The sequence below is a fragment of the Melopsittacus undulatus genome, chromosome 14, assembly GCF_012275295.1.
Source record: "Melopsittacus undulatus isolate bMelUnd1 chromosome 14, bMelUnd1.mat.Z, whole genome shotgun sequence".
Classification (NCBI taxonomy): Eukaryota; Metazoa; Chordata; class Aves; order Psittaciformes; family Psittaculidae; genus Melopsittacus; species Melopsittacus undulatus.
The window spans coordinates 2,644,247-2,667,433 of NC_047540.1; the positions used below are offsets into that span (position 1 = coordinate 2,644,247).

Genomic DNA, 23,187 nt, shown 5'->3' on the forward strand with positions numbered 1-23,187 from the left:
GTGAAACTTCCAGTGGTTTAGTTTATGGCCATTGCTCCTCGTCCAGTTCCCAGCATCCTGGCCTGGATCAGCACCAGTGTGGCAGCAGGGCCAGGGCAGGGATTGTGCCCCTGTGCTGGGCACTGGTGAGGCTGCTCCTCGAGTCCTGTGCTCAGTGCTGGGGCCCTCACTGTAAGAGAGACCTTGAGGGGCTGGAGCTGAGCCAGAGCAGGGCAATGGAGCTGGTGCATGGCCTGGAGCACAAGAGAGATGGGAACAGCTGAGGGAGCTGCGGGGTTCAGATGGAGAAGAGAAGGCTCAGGGGGGACCTGATGGCTCCCTCCAAGTGCCTGCAGGAGGATGGAGCCAGGAGGGGCTGGGCTCTGCTCCCAAGGAACAAGGGATGGGACAAGAGGAAAGGGCCTCAAGCTGCACCAGGGCAGCTTTAGATGGAGCTGAGGAACAATTCCTGCCCCAGAGGGTGCTCAGGCATTGGAACAGGCTGCCCAGGGCAGGGCTGCAGGCACCGGCCCTGCAAGTGCTCACACACCCCATAGCCGAGGCCTCAGTGCCGTGGGGCAGTGCTGGGTAAGGGTTGGGCTGGGTGAACTTTAGGGGCTTTCCCAACGTGGCTGATTGTGATTTATGTGCATGGATGAGATCCGCTCTCAGGCTGCTCTTCCCTGCACTGCACAGCCCCAGCTCCCATAACCTCCCCTCAGGAGAGCCGCTCCAGAGCCCTGAGCATCGCTGTGGGCTCTGCTGCACCCTGCCCAGCACCTCCTTTCCCATCGGATGACTGTAACCTGGTGCTATTGATCACTTTGACAGTGTTATTGATCACTTTGACACCGTTATCGATCACGTTTAACGCTGCTGCTATCGATCAGGGTTAACATTGACAGACCCCCCCCACCGCCACCTCAGGGCTCGGCCCCCCCCCTTCCCGTCAGGCCCCGCGGTGGGCGCGGCGCTCCCGTCGGGCGGCGCGCGACCGGAAGCGGAAGTGAGTGCGCTGGTGATCATGGTGCCGCCGGGGCGGGGAAGGAGGTGCCGCCGCTGCCCGCAGCCCGGTGAGCGCGGCGGGGCCGGCTGCAGCCGGGGGGATGCGGCTCCGCTCCCGGCCTGGGGGACACAGGACACGGCTCCGCTCCCGGCCTGGGGCGGGGGGGACGGGACACGGGACACGGCTCCGCGCAGGCCCCGCTGGCGGCTCTCGGCGGGGCAGCGCGGGCCCGGCCCGGGCGGGGGGAGCGCAGGGCCCGGCCCCTCCAGGCTGGGTGTGCGGCCGGGGCCGCGGGGCCTCTGCCCAGGCGCTCGGCCTGAGGAGCGGGGGCCCGGCCGGGGCAGAGCCGTCTGACCCCCCCCCCCCCCTCCGTCCTTGTGTTGCAGATGAGTCGCTCCGGTATAAGTGCACGGTATCGCACTGAGAGGCGGTGAGCCATGGGGGAGAACAGTCCCGAAGGCAACGTTATCTACTACGAAGTGGAGGAAGACGATTTAACCCAAGATGACAATATGATGAGGTTTGCTGATAAAAATGGGCTGGTTTCTTCATCGTCTGGGACGGTCTATGACAGGACGACTGTTCTGATAGAGCAGGACCACAACGTGCTGGAAGATGATGAGGATGAAGGACAGTGCGGTGATCACTTGCCTTTCTTACCGGAGGGTCATGAAGAAGGATTTCATTTAATAGCAGATCATGAAGGAATGTCCCAGGGTTATGTGCAACATATTATTTCTCCAGATCAGATTCACCTGACAATAAATCCTGGTTCAACTCCTATGCCAAGAAATATCGAAGGAGCAACGCTCACTTTGCAGTCTGAATGCCCTGAAACCAAGCTTAAAGAAGTAAGTAGCTAAATATGATTCTGAATTTGATTTATACTGTGAGTGCTTTTCACCTGGTGGCCTTAAGTGCTTTGAGAATGTGGCTTTTCTCTAAAGCTGCTTGCTGGGAGGCAGTCAAACGGTTCCCTTGTTCTTAAAGGTTACTGTGCAGTGGAATGAATTACACTCCATTAGATCCACTGGTATACTCAGCGATAGTCATGCTTTGTGCTGGTAGGCAGAGCTGCTGCCCACAGTGAAAAAAGCTGCGAGTGTCATCGGTTTTCACTCAGATATCCTGCTGCTTGCTTGGGAAGCAGTCAGGAAGCACTTTCTGACATGTGATGACATGATAGACAGCAGGAGAGCACGGTATTGAAACCACGGTTGTGTTAGTGGTGTGCGGAACTTTAGTGGACATTTAGTATTATTTTGGTTGAGTGGTTATTTCGTGTCCTCACTGATAACCCAAACTCTGTTTTTTTCTTGGTTAACCATGTTCTTGAGGCCTTGGCTGCTCTTCCAGACTGGTGGTGGTAGTTGAACTGTGAAAATAAACTGAGGAAAATAAAGGAAGCTTTAAAGCAGCATCTGCTCTTGTTTGAACTCTTAAGTCAGCTTACACGTATAAAATGGCAGTTACTTTCGGTTCTGGTTCCTTAATGGATTCAACCTGCATGCAAAGTGCTCAGGGCGTGTACTTGGTGTTCTCACTTTCTAGGTGCAAAAGCAATGTGAAGCTAACTGAAATATCAACACAGTGATGACTTTGTGCTCCTTTTTTGGCCCTTCCTAGTTAAATAAAGAATGTTCTGTACATAAGTCCCTGCTGGTGTCAGTGGTGGAAGTATCAACTACTTGTGTAACTGATACTAAGCGTAAGAGAGGATGGCAGAAATGAGACCCTTGCTGAGAAAGGAAGCTGGGTTTGAACACTGAATAATTCAGGTTAGCAGGGAACCTTCATTAGCAGTCTCTTGGCAAGGAGGAAATGGAGCTGGAGGAGGTTGGTTCTGTAATCATGGAACTTCTGGACTGAGGTTTGTCCAATAAGCCCATGTCAGTGTAAGGATCTCTGCTCGGTTGTTGTTCAGATCAGCAGCTGCTGTATCCTGTGCTCTGAGCTGCTGAAATACTTGATTTTTGTATGTTAGTCACGTCAGTACTTTTCTTTTTCCAGGATAATAAGCTTGTAATCAGTAGTGTCTGAGAACAGCGTGTACTGGCTCAACAGGCGTTGGTGACTGCACATGTAATTAAACTGATTTTATTCTGTCACCTCCCCTATTAAAAAAGGGAGCTTGTAAGACCTGGAATTTCCTAATGAGCTGAATTTATTTTCCATGTCTTGAATTCGTTTTCTGGATTGGAGGGGGTGTTATTTGAGTGCAGTGGGAATAAGTGACATAGGTGACACTCCTCCATCTTTAAACCCCTCTTTGGTTCTGCTGTTCTACATGCTTGGTTAGTTGTCTGGAGATGGGGAAGGAAACATTCCAGAGCCCTCAGACGTTTGGCTCATCTCTGAAAGTCCAATTCTTTGGTACTTTGGAAGCATCTATCACGGTTCTAACACCTGAGAGAACTCTTCTAAAGCCTTAAGCTCTTGGGGCAGTGTTAGACATTTATGAAGCAAAGGACAGTTTTACACTGCATTTATTACCTTCAACTTCCTCTTGTTATATTCTGCTTCCCTCACCGTAATTCTTAGGTGAGAATAAACATGATCAGAGTCTTGTATTTCAAATGCATTATTTTGGTCAATGATAACATAGGAATAAAGGAGCAATTGAGGGGGAATCTCTTCAATTCGGGATGAGTTCAGGGCAAACTGAACAGTTGAAGTAGACTTTGGCACAGTGTAATAGGTTTTGCTTTTGCCACTCTTTTGATTACTGGACAGTTAGTTCCTACTTCTAAGTTAATGCTTAATCACAGCTTTCCTACCTTTCCCCTGGTGCATCTTCCTGGGAGAGACAGCACATTGTCCTTTGTCTTCAAAGCAGCTTGTTTCTGTACTCCTCATACCCATCTGTGGCTTCTCCTATGCTGCCATGTGCCTCTTTTGTTGCTGCAAGTGTACAGGGATACTCTTGAGTATTTGCTGCTGTATCCGTGAGGCTTTTGTGGTCAATGGCTACATAATTTATGTGTATGATCAGTGCTTGTCTGATGTGCTATTGTTCCTAATGGGAAAAGAGAATTAGATGCTTTACTGCTTTAATTTTGCCTAAAATGTGGTAGTAGGACTGCTTCTGTCTGCAGTGTCCTTCTCAAAATGACTTAGGAAATAACAGACTTGGCCTTTGAGTAAAGGGGAAGGGCTGCAAGGCCTCTGGCCTACTTCAGGCCCTGAAACTGAAAGTGGTACTGCCATCTTCCTTTAAAGACATGCATTAGCATCTAGGAACCAAGTCCTTCATCTGGAATTAGTTCTCTCCTTTTAATTCCTTTCTAGACCTAAATAGAAACACCTAGAAGGCTTCACAGACTCCTTGCTTGGTTTTTAGGTAGTTCACATCCCTTGTGCATTATGGGAAGTACAGTGGAGAACATCCCATAGCGCAGCATGGGAAGTGTTAATTTCCAGCTGCCTTAAAACTGGAACCAGGAAGTTCACTTCAGCCCTGATAGGTGCATTGGACTGATCGGGTGATCGCTGGTGAAGATAATGGACCTCTTCTCCTGTAATAAAATGTACTTTCTGACCTTGTGGCTGTCTCTTATTGGTCTCTGCTCCTGGGTTTTGGCTGACTCAACACAACCAAACCTCTAAATGATGTTGTAACTGTATTGTAACTCAGGGGTATTTAGTGATAACTTTTACCTCATCTGACCAAGGGTAAGTTACTTTATAGTGGAATCACTGTTTCCTTCTCTGTATGGTGCTTCCTGTGGTGCTCTGTGTCATGGTATCAACAAGAGATGATAGCAGAGATTATTCAACTCCTATATACTCAGATTTTATAAGTCATTCTTAAATGGGTCCTACTGGCAGTTTTATCCCCTGCAAAACAGGTTGGAAGTAACTGAGAGACTATCTATTTCTCTTTCCTTATGGAGAGCTGCCTGTAACCTAAGTTATACCCAGTATGAGTTGCCAAGTCCTCTCCTGGGCTCTGTAATCACTTTTAGATGTTAAAGTTTCTCAACTGTAACAGTCCAATGAAAGGCTGATAATTAACGTTCAAGCTAATTTTATTCAAGCATATCAGATGGCTTATTCCTTTTACTTCACAAGAGAGAATGAGATTTAATTAAGTGTTAGGACTGGCACACTGGAAGCTTCTGCGTGGTCTCTCTGCCTGTTGCAGTAGCTGGAAGGCTATGAAATCAAGTTCAGTGTAAAATTGCTTCCTGGTGATCCAGATAGTTGGCTGAGAAATCCCGGTGGATTCACTACACTTCAGGCATTGCCTGTTTCAGTAACCACAGGAGAGAGCAACAAAGCACAGCGGAGGCTGCTTTTGAGCTAAAATGAATAACTGGACTGATGGGTAGGCCACAGGAGATGGTGAAAACTGTAGCTCTCATTCAAGGTGTTAATGGAAGTTCCACACACAAGGCTGTGCTTTTGAGGGTCAGGTTGTGAACGTACGTTTTCCCTTGTCTTCTTCCTCCACAAGTAAGTAGCTCTGCTGGAAGCACCAAGGTGAAAGGCAGGCACTATTTGGGAATGGCAGATAGGTTTGATAGCCTCTTAGCATCCTTTCCTACTGTTTTAGTTGATATTTTTTTTTTTAGCTAGAAACATTTCAAATCATATTTTTCCTTTCCCTCCTTTTATTAGATGATTATTCTATCAGGTCAGCCTGCTTTCCATTGTGTGCCACCCCTTCCTCAGGTGGTGAAGCAGAAATACTGAGTTACCTGATCATTAAATGTTCTTTTATCCTTTAGGGTCAAAATCTCTTCCATTGTCTTTGATGTTTAACTGCAGACCTACCCTGTCTGGATTCCAGAAATGCTTAAGAATGGTTAAGCATGCAGCATTTTGTCTCTTAGGTGAAGAGGTACCAGTGCACCTTTGAGGGCTGTCCACGCACCTACAGCACTGCTGGAAACCTGCGCACTCACCAGAAGACACATCGTGGGGAATACACTTTTGTCTGCAATCAAGAAGGCTGTGGCAAGGCCTTTCTTACCTCCTACAGCCTCAAAATCCACGTTAGAGTGCACACTAAGGAGAAGCCGTTTGAATGTGATGTGCAGGGCTGTGAAAAGGCATTCAATACACTGTACAGGTAGGAGGTCTCTGCTTAGTTCCTCTCATAGAAGTGGCTGTTGTTGTTCTGCAGATTGCATCTGCTTTTTGTTTGTGTCTGGATCACAGAATCATAGAATGGGTTGGCTTGGAAAGGACCTTAAGTTTATCCAGTTCCAGCCCCCCATGCTATGGGCAGGGGCACCTCACACTAGACCAGGTTGCTCCAAGCCTCATCCAGCTTGGCCTTGGAATTGTTATGCTTCTTCCAGGTACAGATATGAATATAAACCTTCCCAAAATGTGGAAATGCTGTGCCAAGAGTAGGATGACAGAATCTATGATGGCATACTTGGCTTATTTATATTATACTAGTCTTGAATCATAGAATCCAGGGTTTTTGGTCGCATCCTTTTTTAGATTGAAAGCACATCAGAGGCTTCACACAGGGAAGACATTTAACTGTGAATCAGAAGGCTGCAGTAAATACTTCACAACGCACAGCGACCTGAGGAAGCACATTCGAACACACACAGGAGAAAAGCCATTTCGGTAGGTCCTTGGATGGCCATTTTTACCTCTGTGGGACTTGTGTAATGGGCTGCCTGTGCCAAAAGGCAGCTCTGACTGTCCTGAATGAGAAGCTGTTCTTGGGAGAAAAGAGCTGAAGGCAGCTGGCATTTGAGCATGTTTGTTCTAGAGCTCCTTCGGCTGCCTGGAGAAGTGGGTGAAATGACTGTCTTCAAAGACAAGAATAGTCGAGCTATTTTTCAAACCTAAATGTGTGCCACAGTGAGCATGTTCTTAAAACATATTGCTGCTGCTCTGCTGTGATGCAGGGTTTATTCCATGAAGGGGGCCCCCTTCAAAGGCTGATTTCATGCTTGGGTTTTACAGTCCTATTCAAAGCCCTGCTATGGTCTATGTAGCATGCACAGGAGCTGCTGGGAGATGCCTGATTATTAAAACAGATTAGTGTAGGCCTGCTTTTCTGAGTCCTGGGACTATTGCAAAGCATGATCTAAGGTTGTAACTAACTTATCAGAGAAGCCTGATGCTATCTTTTCTCCAATACCTCTTTCAGGTGTGAGCATGACGGCTGTGGAAAGGCTTTTGCTGCAAGCCACCACCTTAAAACGCATGTTAGGACACATACTGGTAAGTCCCAAGGGTTTGTTTCTTCTCGAGTTGAACTTAATCAGTTTATATTAACTCTCAGAATCCTAATATGTATTTATACTTATATATAATATGTGGGTGACACCACACTAAATGGTACAGTTGATATGCTTGAGGGAAGGGCTGTCATCAGGAGGGACCTTTGCAGGCTGGAAGAGTGCACCCATGTGAACCTTATGAAGTTTAACAAAGCCAAGTGCAAACTCCTGCACCCAGGTCAGGGCTGTTCCCAATATTCCGTTTATGGGCTTCCATGTGTGCTTGACAGGTCTTGAATTTCATTAATGTGTTTCACAAACGTATCAGTAATGATGCATCAAAATGAAATGTCACGTTCCTGGGTCAATTCACATGGTAAAATAGAAGCTTTTTGTGCAGGACTCCAAAGAATGCTAAATGCATGATGTGGCATTAAATAACCTTGTTTGTATGTAATACTACTAATCTAGATGCTTTAAAAGTACGTGTCTGATATAATGTTTGTAAGTCTGGTGCATGTGTTTTGCCCTACCTACAGGGGAGAAACCCTTCTTCTGTCCCAGTAATGGCTGTGAGAAGACTTTTAGTACACAGTATAGTCTCAAGAGTCACATGAAAGGTCATGAGAAAGGACATTCCTATAATGCACTTCCAAATAACAACGTGTCTGAGGTTAGTAGCATTTCTTCCTAATGCTTCTGTATTAGGTGGAGATAAAAACGTACCGTGGGGAAGAAATTCTTTGGTCTAAAGGTATAATGTTTAAGACTGGGATTTGCAAAGAGAATTGTAAGTACTTGGTGCCCTGTCTCCCATGGGTGCCTCTGTTTTGAACTGAGAACTCACTTTAAGTCCTGTACTTGCTGGCATTCAGGGTGGCAGTGTAGGGTTTATTCTCATATGCCGTGCTGACAGCATGTTGATAATAAACAGAGGGATCAGTATTTCCCAGACTTCTTGCATGGTGTTTGGTGAGCAGGTTTTATTTAGAAAAGCTCATTTAAATTGGTCTGTTCATTTTAATCATTCATATTAATTTTAATTTCATTTTAAATTTAAATCACTTTGAAATGAATGCTTGGGCTGCTCCTGCTTTGAATATATCAGATACTGGCATGAGTTTATAGGCAGTTAGATGTGTTATCATGCTTTCCTTATAGGTTCTTATGTTTTGATCAGAACTGTGTAACAAGTACGTGAACTAAATACTAACTGTTAAGGGCTAAACTTCTTATTTTCTATAGGCTGATCTGGTGTTTAAGTTTTTGGAAGCAGTGTGAAAACGATGTTAAGAATCCTTGATGGCTGCTGAATCTCCTTTGCTTAGGAATATTGCTTCTTTGAGTTTAGAATTGAGATTTGGATCACATATGGGTAAAAAATCTGCCTAAGCAGAGTTGTATGTTTAGCAAGTAATGAAAAACATTTCTGATGCTACTTCTAAATGTATAACTTCATTTCTTTTTCTCCTTTACAGGATACAAGCCACTCGCTTTGTCTGAGTGACTTAAGCCTCATATCAACAGATTCAGAATTGAGGGAAAACTCTAATCCAGTGAGTTACTGCCCTGGAATGGCCTCACCCGTCATTAGGGTTTTGCTTTTCTCTGGCAGGGTGCTTGTCCTGTCAACTACAACTCAGCAGAGTAGATATGCATGGCTGGTGGATTCTATTTCACTTGTTTGGATCTCCAGCAGACTGTTTCAGGCTTTCATTTTGCTACTGCAGATAGAGGAGATGAGTTCTTGCACAGCATAAGTGACTTCGGATAGGATTGGTTTAGATGTACTGAATGCTACCGCTTTATTTCCTGCGGCTCATGGCAGTTTGCAGGAGGCTCAATCTTGACAAAAATGTGGTTTTTACACACCCTATTGAACCTGTAAATTGACAGACATATTACTGCTGTTCTTTTGGGAATGTTGGAATAAAACCCCCAATATTTCAGCATAGTTGAGTGAAAGAGATTTTTCTCCAAACTGCTGCAGTGCTTAATTCAAGCAGGTTTCAAAAGGTTCTGCATCTGATTTTACCATAACAATGTTCTTTCTTATTGATAACTCTTGACTGAGCTTAAATGTGACACAGCAAAATTGAATACTGAGGAGACAGGGTCATTCTGTTGTGTTTTGATGTGGAAGCAGCAAGCAGCACTTTGATATATCCTGGAGCACTGTGGATGACAAGCAGTGCATAGTCTAGGATCTAATGTAAGCAGAGCCATTTTGTTTCTGCTCCAGAAAAGGTTTCACAGAATAGCCAAGAACAAATCAATGTCTGCTTCTGACAAACAAGGGTTAAACAAAGTGTGGATGCAGAAGAATGTGTTTTCCTTTTCAATGACTTATTTTTGTGAGGATTTGCTCATTAGGTTGGTAAATTTGATTGTAAGTAGTAAAAGCTCAGTGGTGTTTTATATGAGGGAACTGAAATATGTTGCCTGTCCTGAAGGTAGCCTATTATTTGGAGAGGCATTTCTGACATTCGTACACTACTTGACTGGGATTTGTGCAAAGTTTATGGAGACCTGAGATGGAACATTATCTGATGCCTTCCTCTGTGTTTTCTCTTTGCCAGACACATGGACAAGACCTTAGCACAATCTCACCAGCAAGCATCTTTGAGTCGATGTTTCAGAGCCCAGATCACACTGCAAATCAGGATGACTCTCAGCAGACAGGTACAGATTGTATCTGTGCTATTTTGAAAGAGCTTTCTAACAGTTTTCCTCCTCTGTACTTAATTCAGCATTTCAGACTGAAGATTGCTGCCCCATATAACTCAAGTAACAAACAGAACTTTTAACTTCAGTATTAAAAGGTATTCGTAGAGGATGTAGTGCTGGGATGGTGATGGGGGAACTGACAGCATTTACAGCATGCTGTCATACAATGCTGACACTGATGCTCTGGGGCTTTCCACATAAATGCTTTTTCAAGCTTCCTCACTTGATGTAGCTGCACAAACTGGCTGATAAAAAGGCTTCTTGGAGCTAATGAGGCTGATCAGTTTGTGTGTAGTAGTGAGTGTTACTGGCTTCCTAAATTTGACCTACTTTTTTATTTCACTGCCTAGTCTTACATGGTTTTGAGCACTTGTCTGAAGATGGGAAGTGATAATGCCTGACTTGGCAATTAGCTGAGGGATTTCTGCAAAGTTCATTGAAAAGGTAATTTACTCAGATCTAATGGGAAGTGATGTATTTCTATTTTTCCATATTTCTTTTGGCAGCTGCCTTGATTGATGGTTTCAATGGCGATGCAGACTCTGTCACTGCTGCTCCGCCTTCTGCAGGAGACTCGGCGTCATTGTCTCTTCCACTTGTACTGCAGCTTGGCATCTCTGAGCCTTCACATTCAGCACTACAAGCCTCAGCAGCCCCTGCTGCTCCCTCCTCCATAGGAACCAGCTCACAGCAAGCTGCATTTGGAAATCCTGCAACTGTTTTACAATCCCCAGAAGTGCCTGTTCCTCACAGCACACAGTTTGCAGCCAGTCACCAAGACTTCCTGCAGCATACTCAGACCCCACCACAGCCCCTCGTGCAAGGACTTTCAGTGGTTGCTGGGGCATCTGCCCCAACACCATCAAGTGCCACTGAGCCCCTGCCAGCTGTCGTTCAGACTGTGCCTGTTGGTGCGAACTCTGTTCTGACCAGTAATCCAACTATAACAATTACTCCTTCTCAGAGCACTGCTATCCTGCAGTCCAGCATTGTCATGGGAGAGCAAAACTTACAATGGATCTTAAATGGTGCCACTGGTTCTCCGCAAAGCCAAGAACAAATGGTATGTTCATTACATGCAGTTGGAATCATCTCATTTCCTCCTAGAGTCCTTTTGAAAAGGAAGAGGATCAAACCTGTAACTGTAAGATAACTGTAAGAAACCAGGATGCAGTGTTGTATAATGCTTGTCATGTTAATATATATAAACATGCCTCCAGTGCAGCTCCTAAAAGAGATAAGGAATAGAAAATAGATTGAGATCTTTAATCTCTTCCCCAGTGACAGACTTGGCACAGCAGTTATCAGTTTGGTGTCAGACAGAGTGCCAAATGGCCTGAGAATGTATGTGGGTTTAAATCTACTTTTGACAAGCAGAAGCACAAAAGACTCTGAAGTTTGTGTCTAGGCATTTTGTGATCTGTCTTTTCTTGGTGTAGCCTGATAAAGATGCTGAAGTTTTCTGGGAAAATGGAATGTTTCTGGTTCTCCATTAAATCTGGGTAGCTGAGACTAAAAGTGTTTTATCTTGCAGAATACTGTTGCCATCTGTGGGCTTTCTTAGCTGCAAATGGTCCAGACTGAATGGCTGTGGGTACAAGCAGACTGAGCAAGTGCAGTAGCTGCTGAATTCAGTCAATCAGTTGTCAGAACCCACAAGTTATGTTAACAAGAATGTGGTGTGGGGGGTTATTGCTGCCAATCTTTAGGACCTCTGAAATAACACCCTGAGTTTCAGGATAGCCAGAACATAGCACAGAACCAAGCTAAATGTTATAATTTATGATGAGTTTCCTGTGTGTTCTCTTTGGAATATGTTCATAGCTGTTTCTTTTGCTTTAAGTTGCTTAGAATTTGAACAATAGAAATGGAATTGGAATCAACTCACACTTTCTCCTTTTTCTCTTTTCTTTAAAGCCACAAGTTCCAAAAGTAGTAGAAAAGGTTTTTTTTACCACTGCATTACCAGTAGCTGGCAACACAGGTAAGTTGGACACTGAACTTGCTTCTCTTTCTCTCTGTTTCTTTGTGATACTGTTGGCTTGACAAGCATTTGTGGTGCATTTATTGCTTCTAGAAATGCTGAAGAAAATCCTTTCATATTTCTGCCTTCCTGAGGTTTTCCATGCACTCAGAGGCTTGTGCTGAGATAATTTCTGTGACAACTTGTGAATTAGATCATAAATTGGATCAAGTGTTCATAAATAGTATTTTAATGGAACTTGTATTGAGGAAAAGACGGAAATGCAAGGACATAGTCTGTCTTATTGTTCTTTTGAATGGAGACATGGAACAGGTTATAAATTAGTAAACTTCATCAGTTCTTTAGCAATTGTTTTTGGTAAGCACTATGCATGAGATTCATCAAAATGAAACAACTGCAGAAGTTCCGTTCTTGCACCCTGTTATTATATTGCAAAGATGAATCAGTCAAGAGAGATCAGGTAAGTTTAAACTGTAAATCTTAAAGAAAGGAAGCCAGGTAGGTAGAGCTGCATAGGAAGAGTGAGGAGGAAGCATGAGAAAACAAATTGCGAAAGGAAAGCAGACTAGAGAAAATGAGCAGGAAGATACCTGTGTTGGTGTCAAAGAGTAGAATTGCTGGTGTAATGTATCATCATCTTCAAAGATCAGTACGTAGGGACTGGGCTATCTGAATGCCACTCTGTATTAGATTTGATGCTTTAGAAGTTCTAATGCTTATCAGAAGAGGCACAGTGTGCTGAGCCTGGGTTCATCCTGAACAGGTTGCTCATCAACAGAGTTCTTGCCGCATTTTTCTTACTTACCATCTGCTAGAGTTGTTCTTTGTGCTTGGAGAAGGTGAGCTGTGATCTCCGCTGCAAGGTGCATACAGTCTAATTTAACAAAGAGGATTTGTTTCACCCTGCTGTGAAATGATGTAGTTCCGTTGTGTTTTGTCTCTGTTTCACCTTCAGGAAGCCCTGTTCAGCAGATTGGTCTCAGTGTTCCTGTCATTATTATAAAGCAGGAGGAGGCCTGCCAGTGTCAGTGTGCCTGCCGAGACTCTGCCAAGGACAAAGCCACTGTTAAGAAGGAATGTTCCTCACCTGATTCAAAAGCTTTGGAGCAGCCAGCTCCCCAGCTGCAGCCTCAGACCTTTTCTTCCTCTTCCCCTTCTCCTTCCTGTGGGCAGAGCAGTCAGATAGTTAACCCTCCAGACTCACAGACTGAAACATTAAGTGCCATGGATGTATCGGACTTCCTGTCCCTCCAAAGCCCTGAAACCCCATCTGATATAATTCCAATTGAAGCACTACTGCAGGGTGAGGAAGAAATGGGTTTGAATAACAGCTTCTCTAAGTGAAGATGTTCCAGATTTTCCTTTGCACCTGGAGGGTAAAACCCTCTCCTTTAGAAGCAGAAACTGAAGGATCGATTCTTTCTTCCTTCCTCTGTGGAAGTTTTGTGGCTTATTTCTGCTTCACAGATGTCATCTTAGTCACGTCCCAGGTACATCCATCTTTGAGAATCTATCTAGAAAAAAAAGGTAAAAAAAAAACCTAAGAAAAAAAGAAAAAGCTAAGTTATATATGAACTGTTTTGGCTGCACTGTCTGTCACTTTTGCTTGTCATATGTGAACACAGAAGTTAAGGTTACTCGTGTGCAAAAAGATTCTAAAAAGAAAAGGGGGGGTTTAGTTTGTCTCCAATTGCACATCGCTTATGTTTGGGATTAAGGTACTGGCAGCAAGTGGGTCTTTGTTACAACTCCTTGGGTCTATGATTTTTCTTCTGTCTCTTTTGTCTGATACTAACAAGCACTATAAGGGGAGCCCAGGAAAGGAATTTGCTGTAGTAGAAAATGGCATTATTGTAGACGATGATTTATCTGCAATCTTATTGGAATGTGATTGTTGCACCACTGAGTTGGGAGCTTTGTACTAACGCTGTTACTAAAGCCTACAGAAACTTCTGGGGAGTTTATTTCAGAAGAGCACAAGAACCTTGTGCTCCTGATGGATCTGTTCATTTAGGACTTCAAGGGGTGGTGGCAGACACTGTTTCACAAGGTGGAAACACAATTGGAGCCCCTGCTCACTCAGGCTCAGGAGTCTGTTTCCCTTGCCTCTCTTTGAAGGATGCAGTGAGTCCCAGGTGTAGTCAGGTCGGTGCCTGCTGCTCTTTTGATTTCTTTTGGCTCAGAACCAAGTCATCCTCTTAATCCCTGTGACTGTTTTATCAGGAGCATGGTGCCTTTGCTGCTTACTCTCATGTTTTGTCAAGAGCAACTCCAGAATGATTCAACCGAAATTCAGTTTGAATTCAGTGGGTCTATCCTTCAGCTGTCCACAAACGCTTCCCTTGTTTTCTGTTAAGCTCTATGATTCCTGCCTGAATCTGCCTCCAACCTACTGCAATGCCAGCTTTTTGTGCACGGGGCTATTTCTTGACTAAAAGAAGTTACATGACGTAGTAGTTTTTCATATCAAACTGAAAGTCTATATTCTAACCTACTCAGGGTAAATAAACCACAAACCCCCCCTTCCACCAAAAAGCCTGTAATGTTGCAATAAATGCAGTCTCATTCTAAATGGTTTATTTATGCTGCATTATTTTAAAAGATGTAATTTTATAGTGTTTTATCCATCTTTCTGGCTTTGGCTGTCAGTCCTTTGGTGTTAAAGGAAAGAATATTAAATAGTCTTTATTCAGTTTACAGTGTTGTCATTAGTGAGATACAAAGATAATGACTGTAAGCCACTTAATGTTGAATGTCTCTGCGCACTAAATTTAGGAATGCAAAATCCCAGTGGATAGAGGTCTCTCACCCTTTGTACTTGATCAGAGCTGCTCTCTGTCCCTGCTGCGGGGGAGAACCCTCTGGCTGCAGCCAGACCACCCCAGGATGTGGGATGATGAGCAGGTTTTTTGACCCTCTGGTGATGTGCTTTGTATAGCCCTAGTGAACGTGCTGCAGCAGCATGGATGGAATTGGCTTTTCACCTATGACAGCTCCCAGTTGTGAGGTGCAGGAGGGTGACACTACATCCTGTTAGGGTGAATGTGAGGGAGGGCTTTGTGCCTGGGAAGTGTCATCTTACTCTGCTAGGGCAAGGTGCTCCCTTTTGGTAACTGCAGTGATGAGCTTGGGGCCACCAGTGGAACTATAGCATGCTGATTCTTTCCTCTCTGTGGTGGTGTGTGTTGCAGTGGGGATGTGGGGTCCTGCAGCAGTAAGGTCTGCATCCATGAAATGTGGATTAAGAGCGTTCTGGGTTTGGTTCTTGCAATGGTAATCCCTAGAGGGTAGTGAGACAGTGGTCCTTGGGTTTTTTTTTCCTCCTGCATCTTAGTTTTGTGATGCAGTTTGGTTGCATGGCAGCAAGAACTGTTCAGAACACAAAAGAAACCGTCTCAAGCCTGTGTGGCTTGGCTGTCCTCACAGAGATAATCTCCACCAGTGTAGAGCTCCACTTTGGAGGAGTGTGAGTGGTGCCTGGAGCTGTGTGGGGTGTCCCTGTGGGGCACAGGCCACTGCAAGGGGCCTTTTGTGTTTGAGGGTGAGTGGATGCGTGTGTGTGAGAAATTCCACTAACATAGGAGCATGCAGGTTCCCCTGGAGTTGTAAGATGATGGGTACCAGATGTGGCCTGGATTTAGCATTTTCTGAGCCTTTCTGTCCTTCAGGAAGGTGTTTCTCTGTGCTGCTTTTGCTGCTTGTGACTTAGTTCACCTCAACCACCTTTCCATTGGGCCCAATAACTTCAGAAACTGCTTTGTGACAGAAGTGAGTAAAAGACTCTACCAAAGGCTTTGAAATCAGAAGCTGATTTGGAAGTGTGATTGCATGCAGCACCTTGCTGCTGCCATCCTCTCTGGGTGGATGTCAGCAGTTAACCTCACTGCTGTTCTCTCTTCACACCTACTGTTTTCTCTTGATGTGTTCTAGGAAAAGCAATGGGTTCCAAGTTCATGCTGACTTTTAGGTGCACTGGTTTTGCCGTTACCCTCTTGTACATGCATCAGACAGGCTGCAATTTAGGTGAAACTAATTAGACGTTGTAATGAAGCGAGAGCAGTGTGATGATTCTGTGACTGCATAGGCCACTGCGCCACGGTCTATACATCCCACCTGATTGTGTTGTACAGCTGTGTGCTTTTGTTGCTTCATTAATGGTCTGCTTTCCAGAGTGTCCCATGGTGCATGTAGCTTGTGTTTCACAGTGGACATCTGCATCCTCAGGCATTGTACCGCTGGGGTGGTGGTTAATGTGCTTCAAAGGGAGGAGAATGCCAGTAGCTGGCAAGAGAGGGCAGTTGCTCTGAGAGTCCTCGATGCCAGAAATGTCTTCCTCTTGTTGCCCCAGCATTTAGCATATTCACAATAACATTGCTAAAGGAAGGGGGAGAGTTTCTGCTGCTGTAGATCTGATAAGACACTGGGTTCCCAGGATGGGACATGTTTTGTTAATAGGCTGGAGCCTCTGAGAACAGCGTGTCCTCCCTCTGCAAAATCCACCTTTCACAACCCTCTTCACTTACAAGTCAGAGAGCAAAGCTGCACTGCTTGGGGTCCTTCTGTGTTAAAGGTTTGGCTGTTTTGTGGCTTTTGGGGATTTTCTTGGTTCTGTACAGTTTCTGGATGGGTGCAGAAGCTTAAACATACCGAATGGGTCGAATTGTCAACATCGGTTGCTCAAGTCACCAAGCAGTGACCCAGGGAAGCAGACTTGGCATACAGTTGAAGGCTGTAGAAGTTGTTTTTCATGCTTGTAGATGATAGAGGGATGGAAAATCACTGTTTAAATGCTGGTACTGAATTATATAGAACAAAAGTACGAATTGGGCACTTGTATAATGCTGACTGTGTCCAGAAAGACTAGCTCACAGAACCTCATACTGGTATCTAAAATGCACTTTAGGTTATTTTATCTTTAACCCAATTGCTGCAATTTCTTTTGTATATATACTTTCACAAAGTTTATTTTTGCTCTGAGTAAAAGTTAACAGGGGTGTGCAAAGAAGAGCACTTAACTTGGTGCAATACTTGTAGCTAAAGATCATTGTCCCATGTGGTCGGTCTGTCTGTGTCTGAGTATGTGTAGTAATGAGCTCGGTGATGTACGTGCCCTTCCCTGTCTGTACCCAAACTCAATTATGCATCATTAGCAAATGTCCAATCTATGCAAATACTCCACTGAGAGCACTGTGCTGTAGCAGGCCTTTTCTCTCATGCTTTCTGGTGGGCTGCTTGTCACTTCTGTTGGACACAGCCGAGCTCCTTGGTGTACACCCTCCTTACCATGTCCTCTGCCCCCTTCCGCCACGTGAGGGTGAGCAGAAGTGACAAGCTGTTCTGAAATGGGCATGTTGCACCTTTAAAGTCTTCAGGATCGTTTTGATGTCATGTTATCTGCCTTACTTCGTGGAGGATGGTGCTTCTGCAGCCATCCAAGATATTGTTTTTGCAACTGCAGCAACGTTGTTAAACTGTTTACAGTACTCTTCCTGCACCGGTTGGGAATAAGGCTTGGAGAAGGAACGAAGACTGGCCTATTGGCTGTGGAACTGCTGGGGGTGATCAGTTAAGGTGTAGCTGCCCTTGGAGTTGATGGGTGATGCAAAGCTGTTCCTGGTTTGGGGGGAGCACAGCTGGCAACTGAAATAAGAGGCAGCCAGGTCTGTGATGTTGAACAGACATGGTCATGTTGTCACCAGTGGCTGGCTGCAGGGCCTCGGGCAAGCCATGTAACTGCCCCGTGCCTCAGCCTCTTCCTTGTGCAGTGAGGACGGTGCCACTTGTCTCTGTGAAATGCTTTGAGTGCATAGTCCTTGGTGTTAGTGACCTGAGCTAGCTGGGCAGAGTCCGTCTGGATTGTAAGGCAAAAACAAGAAGCAAAGCATGTGTTTAATAGACCCTGCAGATTTCCGATGGCATAGGTTTTAATTCTACACTATTTTTTCCCGTGACATATTTTGGAACCAACGTCAAGGTTTTTATAAGCGTTACCTGGAGTTGATACTCATGGACAGGGCTGAACTTTTAACTTTCTTGCGTCTCGTCTTGGTGTATTTCCTCTGTTCTAAAAGTCGGGTTCTGTGTCTGCACTGAGAAATGCAAATGAAACTGGATATTTATGTAGTCGTGTACATAGTCGAAGTGTGTGTGTTCTTGGAACTAGTTTAAAAATCCCACACCATGCTTTTGGTGGTGTGCAAGCTGGCCAAAATTTGGTTCATTATGCAGTGTACACTTTCTCAAACTAAATGCAGTTTCTACTTTTTTCTTAAAACCAGGAGATTTTTTTCATATGGTCTTTTTTCAGCAAAATCCAGGGTCTGTTTTTTGCAGTACCATAGTTAACAGTAGCTGGTATTTCTTGCTGTGTAGCTTTGTGTCCTTCCACTTGCTTACTGAACCGGAGCAATCGGTCTGGCCCTTGCTGTGGAGTTGTAGTTGCAGTTGGGTTTCACGCAGAGCAGTGTGGTGGGAAGGGATGAGCAAACATCGAGCCTGGTTCGTTACCCAAGTCATAGTCAGCATTGGCATCATTAGGAAGCCCAGGAATTGTAGGAGAACCGCAGGTTGTCTCCTAACTGCTTCTGGTTTGACACGCATGGGGAGCTGGGCAGTGGGCTTGGAGATGGCAAAATAAAAGAACCCCAGTTTTCCAAGAGTGTGTGTATGGGTATTAAAGGATTTTATTTAACTATAAAACATGGGGAAAAAAAATGTGCTTACATTGAGCAATGTGAAGATGTTAGTTACAGGTACAGTACTTCCAAAGGAAGAGCATCTCCAAAACCCCCAAACAAAGAGTAAATATGAATTTGTATTTTTTGAAGAATGTAAAATGTGAATTAATGGTGTTTGCTTAATTGCTCATTTTGTATGAAGTTAATATTGTACTTTGAAATATCTGCAAAGAAGTGGAAATTAACTTTTTTGGAATTGAAAGCAATATTAATACTAATGGAATCCTAATTAAATGCTTATTTAAACATTGTGTTATAATAGTCTTTCCTAAGAGTATTTATGAGTTCCTGGGGAGATGCATGAGGATCTTTCCCCTGCCCCCTTAGGAACGGGTCAGGATGTGAAGGTATTTCTTCCCCACCTGCAATGCCCTTCATGAACTCCATACCCTCAGGAGTTGGAGCAGAAGTTGTTAATCTTAAAGTTGCTCTTCATTTCTGTAGAGGGGAGAGCCTTGCTTGGTCCCCTTCATGCAAACACCCAAGTAGGTGCCGTGAGCTGGCAGGAGCCAGCCGACACTAGGGGCAGGGAGAAAGGCAACTCTTCCTTTGGTTAACATGAGAGATTCAGCATCCCAGCTCTGACAGTTTTAGGTACCAAGTGCTCCCCATTAAGGAGAAGAGGAGCTTTGGGGAAAGGTAGTGTCAATAAGGAAAACAGACTGAGTTGGCCCCCCTGTAGCTTGTACATGTCTTGGATGATGTATCTCTGGCTTTGGGATTGTAGGGAGTGTCAGGACCGAGTCACTACCCGCAACACAGAGCGTTTGTTCCTCTCCAGCCTCCCCACAGTGAAGTGGATCATTCCCAAGTGCCGATCGTGTGAACAGCCAAGGGAAGAGTCGATGCTTGCACAAACCGGTGCTGTTCAAGGAAGAACCTTGGGTGGATGCACAAGCTACAGACCGAGCCATCCCGCGTTGCTAGGGTAAGTTCCGTGAGATAAGGCTCCAAGGAGCTCCAAGGCCACCGCTCCTCGCTATCGCTCCGGCTCTGCCGGCACCAGGGAAGGGGAAGGCAGGCGGGCTCCTCCAGCCGGGCCCGGGCCCTGCGCTTGGCCGACGGGTTCCCGGAGCGCAGCCAGGAGCGCGCCCATCTCCGCCGTGAGCTCCTCGCAGGCGGCGATCCGGGCCCGCAGCCGCCGCTGCCGAGCCTCCAGCAGGCCCCGGAGCTGCTCCGGCACCGGCCGCAGGCCCCGCAGCTGTTCCTGCCGCAGACCCAGCGGCTGCTCCGGCACCTGCCGCAGGCCCCACTGCTGCTCCGGCACCTGCCGCAGACCCAGCGGTCACCGCCGGTGCCCGGGGCCTCCCCTTCGCTCCCCCCGGCCCGCACCCGGCACCCGCCGCGCTCCCTCACCGCGTCCGGCCTCCCGTCCCGCGTCGCCATGGGAACGGCCCGTCCCGGTACGTCCCCGGATGTGCGTCAGCGCGCTTCCCTCAGCGAGCCGGAAGTGGGCCGCGGATGCGGCGGGCGGCGCGCATCGCGCTGGCGCTGGCCGGGGACGGAGCGGCGGGGCCGGAGCCGGGCCTAGGCCTGGGCCTGGGCTGCGCCCGCAGCGCTCGGCTGCTGCTGCCGGCCGGGGACGAGGCACAGCCCCAGCTGCGAGGTACGGCCCGGGGGAGGCGGCGGGGACGGGGCTGGGTGGGCCGGGGATCGCTGACCCCCCTCCGGTGTCGCGCAGGCTGGAGGGAGGCGGTGTCGGCGGCCGCCGGTGCGCTGCGGGCGGGCGGGCTGGTGGCGGTGCCGACGGACACGGTGTACGGCGTGGCGGGCCTGGCGCAGGACTCCGGCGCCGTGCGGAGCATCTACAGCCTGAAGGGGCGCAACGGGAGGAAGCCGCTCGCCATCTGCCTCGGGGACGTGGAGCGCCTCTACAGGTGGGGGAGCGGCTCCGCTCGGCCTCAGAACGCTTTGCACGGGGCTGGCCTGCGAGCCCGAGGCCACGGGGAAGGGCTGTGCCCCAGCGGGTGAAGCCGCAGCCTCCCGCTGTGCAGGTACTGCCGTGTCAATGTGCCGGATGAGCTGCTGCGGGACCTGCTGCCTGGACCTGTGACCCTGGTCTTACAGCGTTCCGAAGAGCTAAATAAAGACTTGAATCCCTTCACATCGGTAGGTCTCGGCTGCAGGAGGTGGAGTTGGTTTTGAGGGATGGTGTTTTGTGCTTCTGCTGCAGTAGTTTTGACTCCTGTCTGTCTGTTCTCTATGCTTATCAGTGATGGGTGTTTTCCCAAAGCTGGTCCCTATGGTGTGCTCCCTGTGACTTACTGAACACGGCCTAACACAGCATTAGGAGCTGATTTACATCTTGTGTCATTGCTGATTCAGTGCTTGTTGATGTCATTCTCTAGAGCATCAGCTTTAAGTCAAGAGCAGCACAAGATTAAAACCAGTTCCTGTGTGTAAAACCATGTTCTCTTCTTCCTCGTAGCTGGTTGGTGTTCGTATTCCAAACCACCCCTTTATCAGGGAGTTGGCACGAGCTTGCTCTGGACCACTGGCTCTAACAAGTGCTAACATCAGCTCTCAGGCCAGCACGCTGACGGTGTCGGTAAGGCCGGTTTTGTCACGGGGTGTTTTTGGGGTAGTTTGTCAGAGCCCCGAGCTCCCACAGTTGGAAAGCAGCTTGTGCAGAGCTTGTGACCCTGGTGGTGGCAGAGCACCAGGCAGGTGCCCTGTCCTTGCCCCCAGTGTCCTCACAGACCTCTGGCTTGCTTTGTGCACTCTTAGTGGTGCTGTTCAGAAGGCTTCAATCAGAGAATCCTTGTGGCATCCCTACACATCTGAGATAAATCTGTGCTCAGATATCAAGCTGGGATGTGTTCGTGACAGAGACGTGAGCTGACCAGAGGGGGAAGGGGAAAGGTCATTTCCCTCAACACCAGAACGTCCCCAGTGAAAACACGATCACAAACCATCCTCCAGCCTGTTTGCCACATCTCTTTTATCTTCCTCCTAGGAATTCCAAGACCTGTGGCCTCAGTTGTCCTTAATCATCGATGGAGGCCCAATTGGGGACATTCAGAGCCCGGAGTGTCGCTTGGGATCAACTGTGGTTGATTTATCTGTGTCGGGGAAGTTCAGCATCATTCGGCCTGGCTGGTGAGCTCGCTGTGCTGCATGTATCTGAGCTGCTTGCATTCAACAGTGAAGCTTTCAACTTAAGACTGTGTCCTCATTTGTTTCTTTTCCCATAGCAGATGAATCTTCACATTAACACTGCTTATGTTAATGACCAGCCCACTCAGCAATCCTAAAAGAGTGCTCCAGATTCCTAGTATAGAATAACCCTTTCTAGAAGCTTCTAGTGAAACACTCTGGTTTCTGGAGTTCCTGTTCTCCCTGATTCAGAATGCAGTTGTGCATCTGGCTGCTTGCTTTCTCCTCCCAACATGCAGTTTAACCCTTAAAAAACCCGTTTTCTGATGGTTCTCTTTTACCCCACAGTGCGCTGACGCCTACGGTTGAAATCCTGACGCAGAAGTATGGCTTGGTACCAGAATCATCTTAAGACTTCAGACTCGGAGGAGCTGGTGAGGCTGGGCACCGTGTGCCTGTGCATTCAGGAAGTGGGCATTCATGGCCTTGTTTAATAAGGTCGATGGGTTCTGTCAGGGTTAATAAAGACAGAAAACTGGAGCAGTAGTTGGTGGATATCTGTTAATAAATATCAGAATCCCAGCTGGGTTTGGGTTGGAAGGGACCTTAAAGCTCCTCCAGCTCCAACCCCTTCCACTGGAGCAGCTGCTCCAAGCCCCTGTGTCCAACCTGGCCTTGAGCACTGCCAGGGATGGGGCAGCCACAGCTTCTCTGGGCACCCTGTGCCAGTGCCTCAGCACCCTCAGGGAAGAGCTTGTGCCTAAGACCTCAGCTCAGTCTCCCCTCGGGCAGGTTCAAGCCATTCCCCTTGGCCTGTCCCTGCAGCCCCTTTTCCAAAGCCCCTCTCTGTATTTCTTGTAGGCCTCTTAGATATTGGAAAACTTTTACAAGTTCTCCCCAGAGCCTTCTCCAGGCTGAGCAAACCCAGTTCTCAGCCTATCTCCATAGCAGAGGTGCTCCAGCCCTTGGATCGTCTTCATACATCTGCTGTAGTCTGAGAAACCAACCCAGACATGAATGCTGACCTCCTTGTGCTGCTCTATCATTCCCAAATACCTGTCTGTTTCGTTAACACGGTTAGACCTTTGAAATACAACTATTTGTGCATTAGACTGTTCTCAGGATGGGGGGGGTGTTGTGTGTGTGCAACCCACCCTCCCCTTAACCACTTATTCCATGTCTTGGTTTATTGTACCTGCACTGAAAGAAAAGCAAAGATGGAGAAGATGGTTTTGAGCTTTCACAGTGTTCTCTGGCTGTTTCTGTTCTAATTGTAATGAAAACCTGCTACTGAGATGAAACTATAAATGCTTTTGAGAACTAATGTATTCCAATGGTCATTGTCTAGACAAGAGCTTGGAAGGACCTGGCTTCCTCCTAATACCAAGAATGAAACAAGCTCTTGGTGTGCTGGTCTTTGTGTTTTAGATGTGAACTTCCTTCTCTTGATTTTGTTCTGGACCCAGT

At 46.7% G+C, this 23,187-nt stretch overlaps 2 protein-coding genes across 5 annotated transcripts; both read left to right on the forward strand.

Moving 5' to 3' along the window:
* The first annotated feature begins 964 nt into the window (after positions 1–964).
* MTF1 (metal regulatory transcription factor 1) lies at positions 965–19,636 on the forward strand. Of its 2 annotated transcripts, XR_004550258.1 has the most exons (12): positions 965–1,052; positions 1,372–1,836; positions 5,821–6,059; positions 6,440–6,571; positions 7,104–7,177; positions 7,716–7,849; positions 8,655–8,732; positions 9,756–9,858; positions 10,410–10,966; positions 11,821–11,887; positions 12,843–13,377; positions 19,406–19,636. XR_004550258.1 is itself a non-coding variant. In XM_034069198.1 (11 exons), the coding sequence occupies exons 2-11, from the start codon at positions 1,423–1,425 to the stop codon at positions 13,229–13,231; spliced, it is 2,187 nt and encodes a 728-aa protein (XP_033925089.1). In that variant the 5' UTR covers positions 965–1,052; positions 1,372–1,422; the 3' UTR covers positions 13,232–13,415. The 2 variants fall into 2 exon arrangements, 1 of the variants encoding a protein (XP_033925089.1); XM_034069198.1 differs by lacking the exon at positions 19,406–19,636 and having other exon boundaries at positions 12,843–13,415.
* Positions 19,637–20,070: 434 nt separating this feature from the next.
* Positions 20,071–22,965, forward strand: YRDC (yrdC N6-threonylcarbamoyltransferase domain containing). Of its 3 annotated transcripts, none has more exons than XM_034069241.1 (6): positions 20,071–20,501; positions 20,619–20,733; positions 21,053–21,172; positions 21,581–21,723; positions 22,069–22,154; positions 22,582–22,965. In XM_034069241.1, exons 1-5 carry the CDS (start codon positions 20,086–20,088, stop codon positions 22,130–22,132), a joined length of 858 nt encoding a protein of 285 aa, XP_033925132.1. In that variant the 5' UTR covers positions 20,071–20,085; the 3' UTR covers positions 22,133–22,154; positions 22,582–22,965. The 3 variants fall into 3 exon arrangements, with proteins under 3 accessions (XP_033925132.1, XP_033925133.1, XP_033925131.1); XM_034069242.1 differs by lacking the exon at positions 22,582–22,965 and having other exon boundaries at positions 20,071–20,230; positions 20,306–20,501; positions 22,069–22,260; XM_034069240.1 differs by lacking the exon at positions 22,582–22,965 and having other exon boundaries at positions 22,069–22,260.
* Positions 22,966–23,187: the final 222 nt, after the last annotated feature.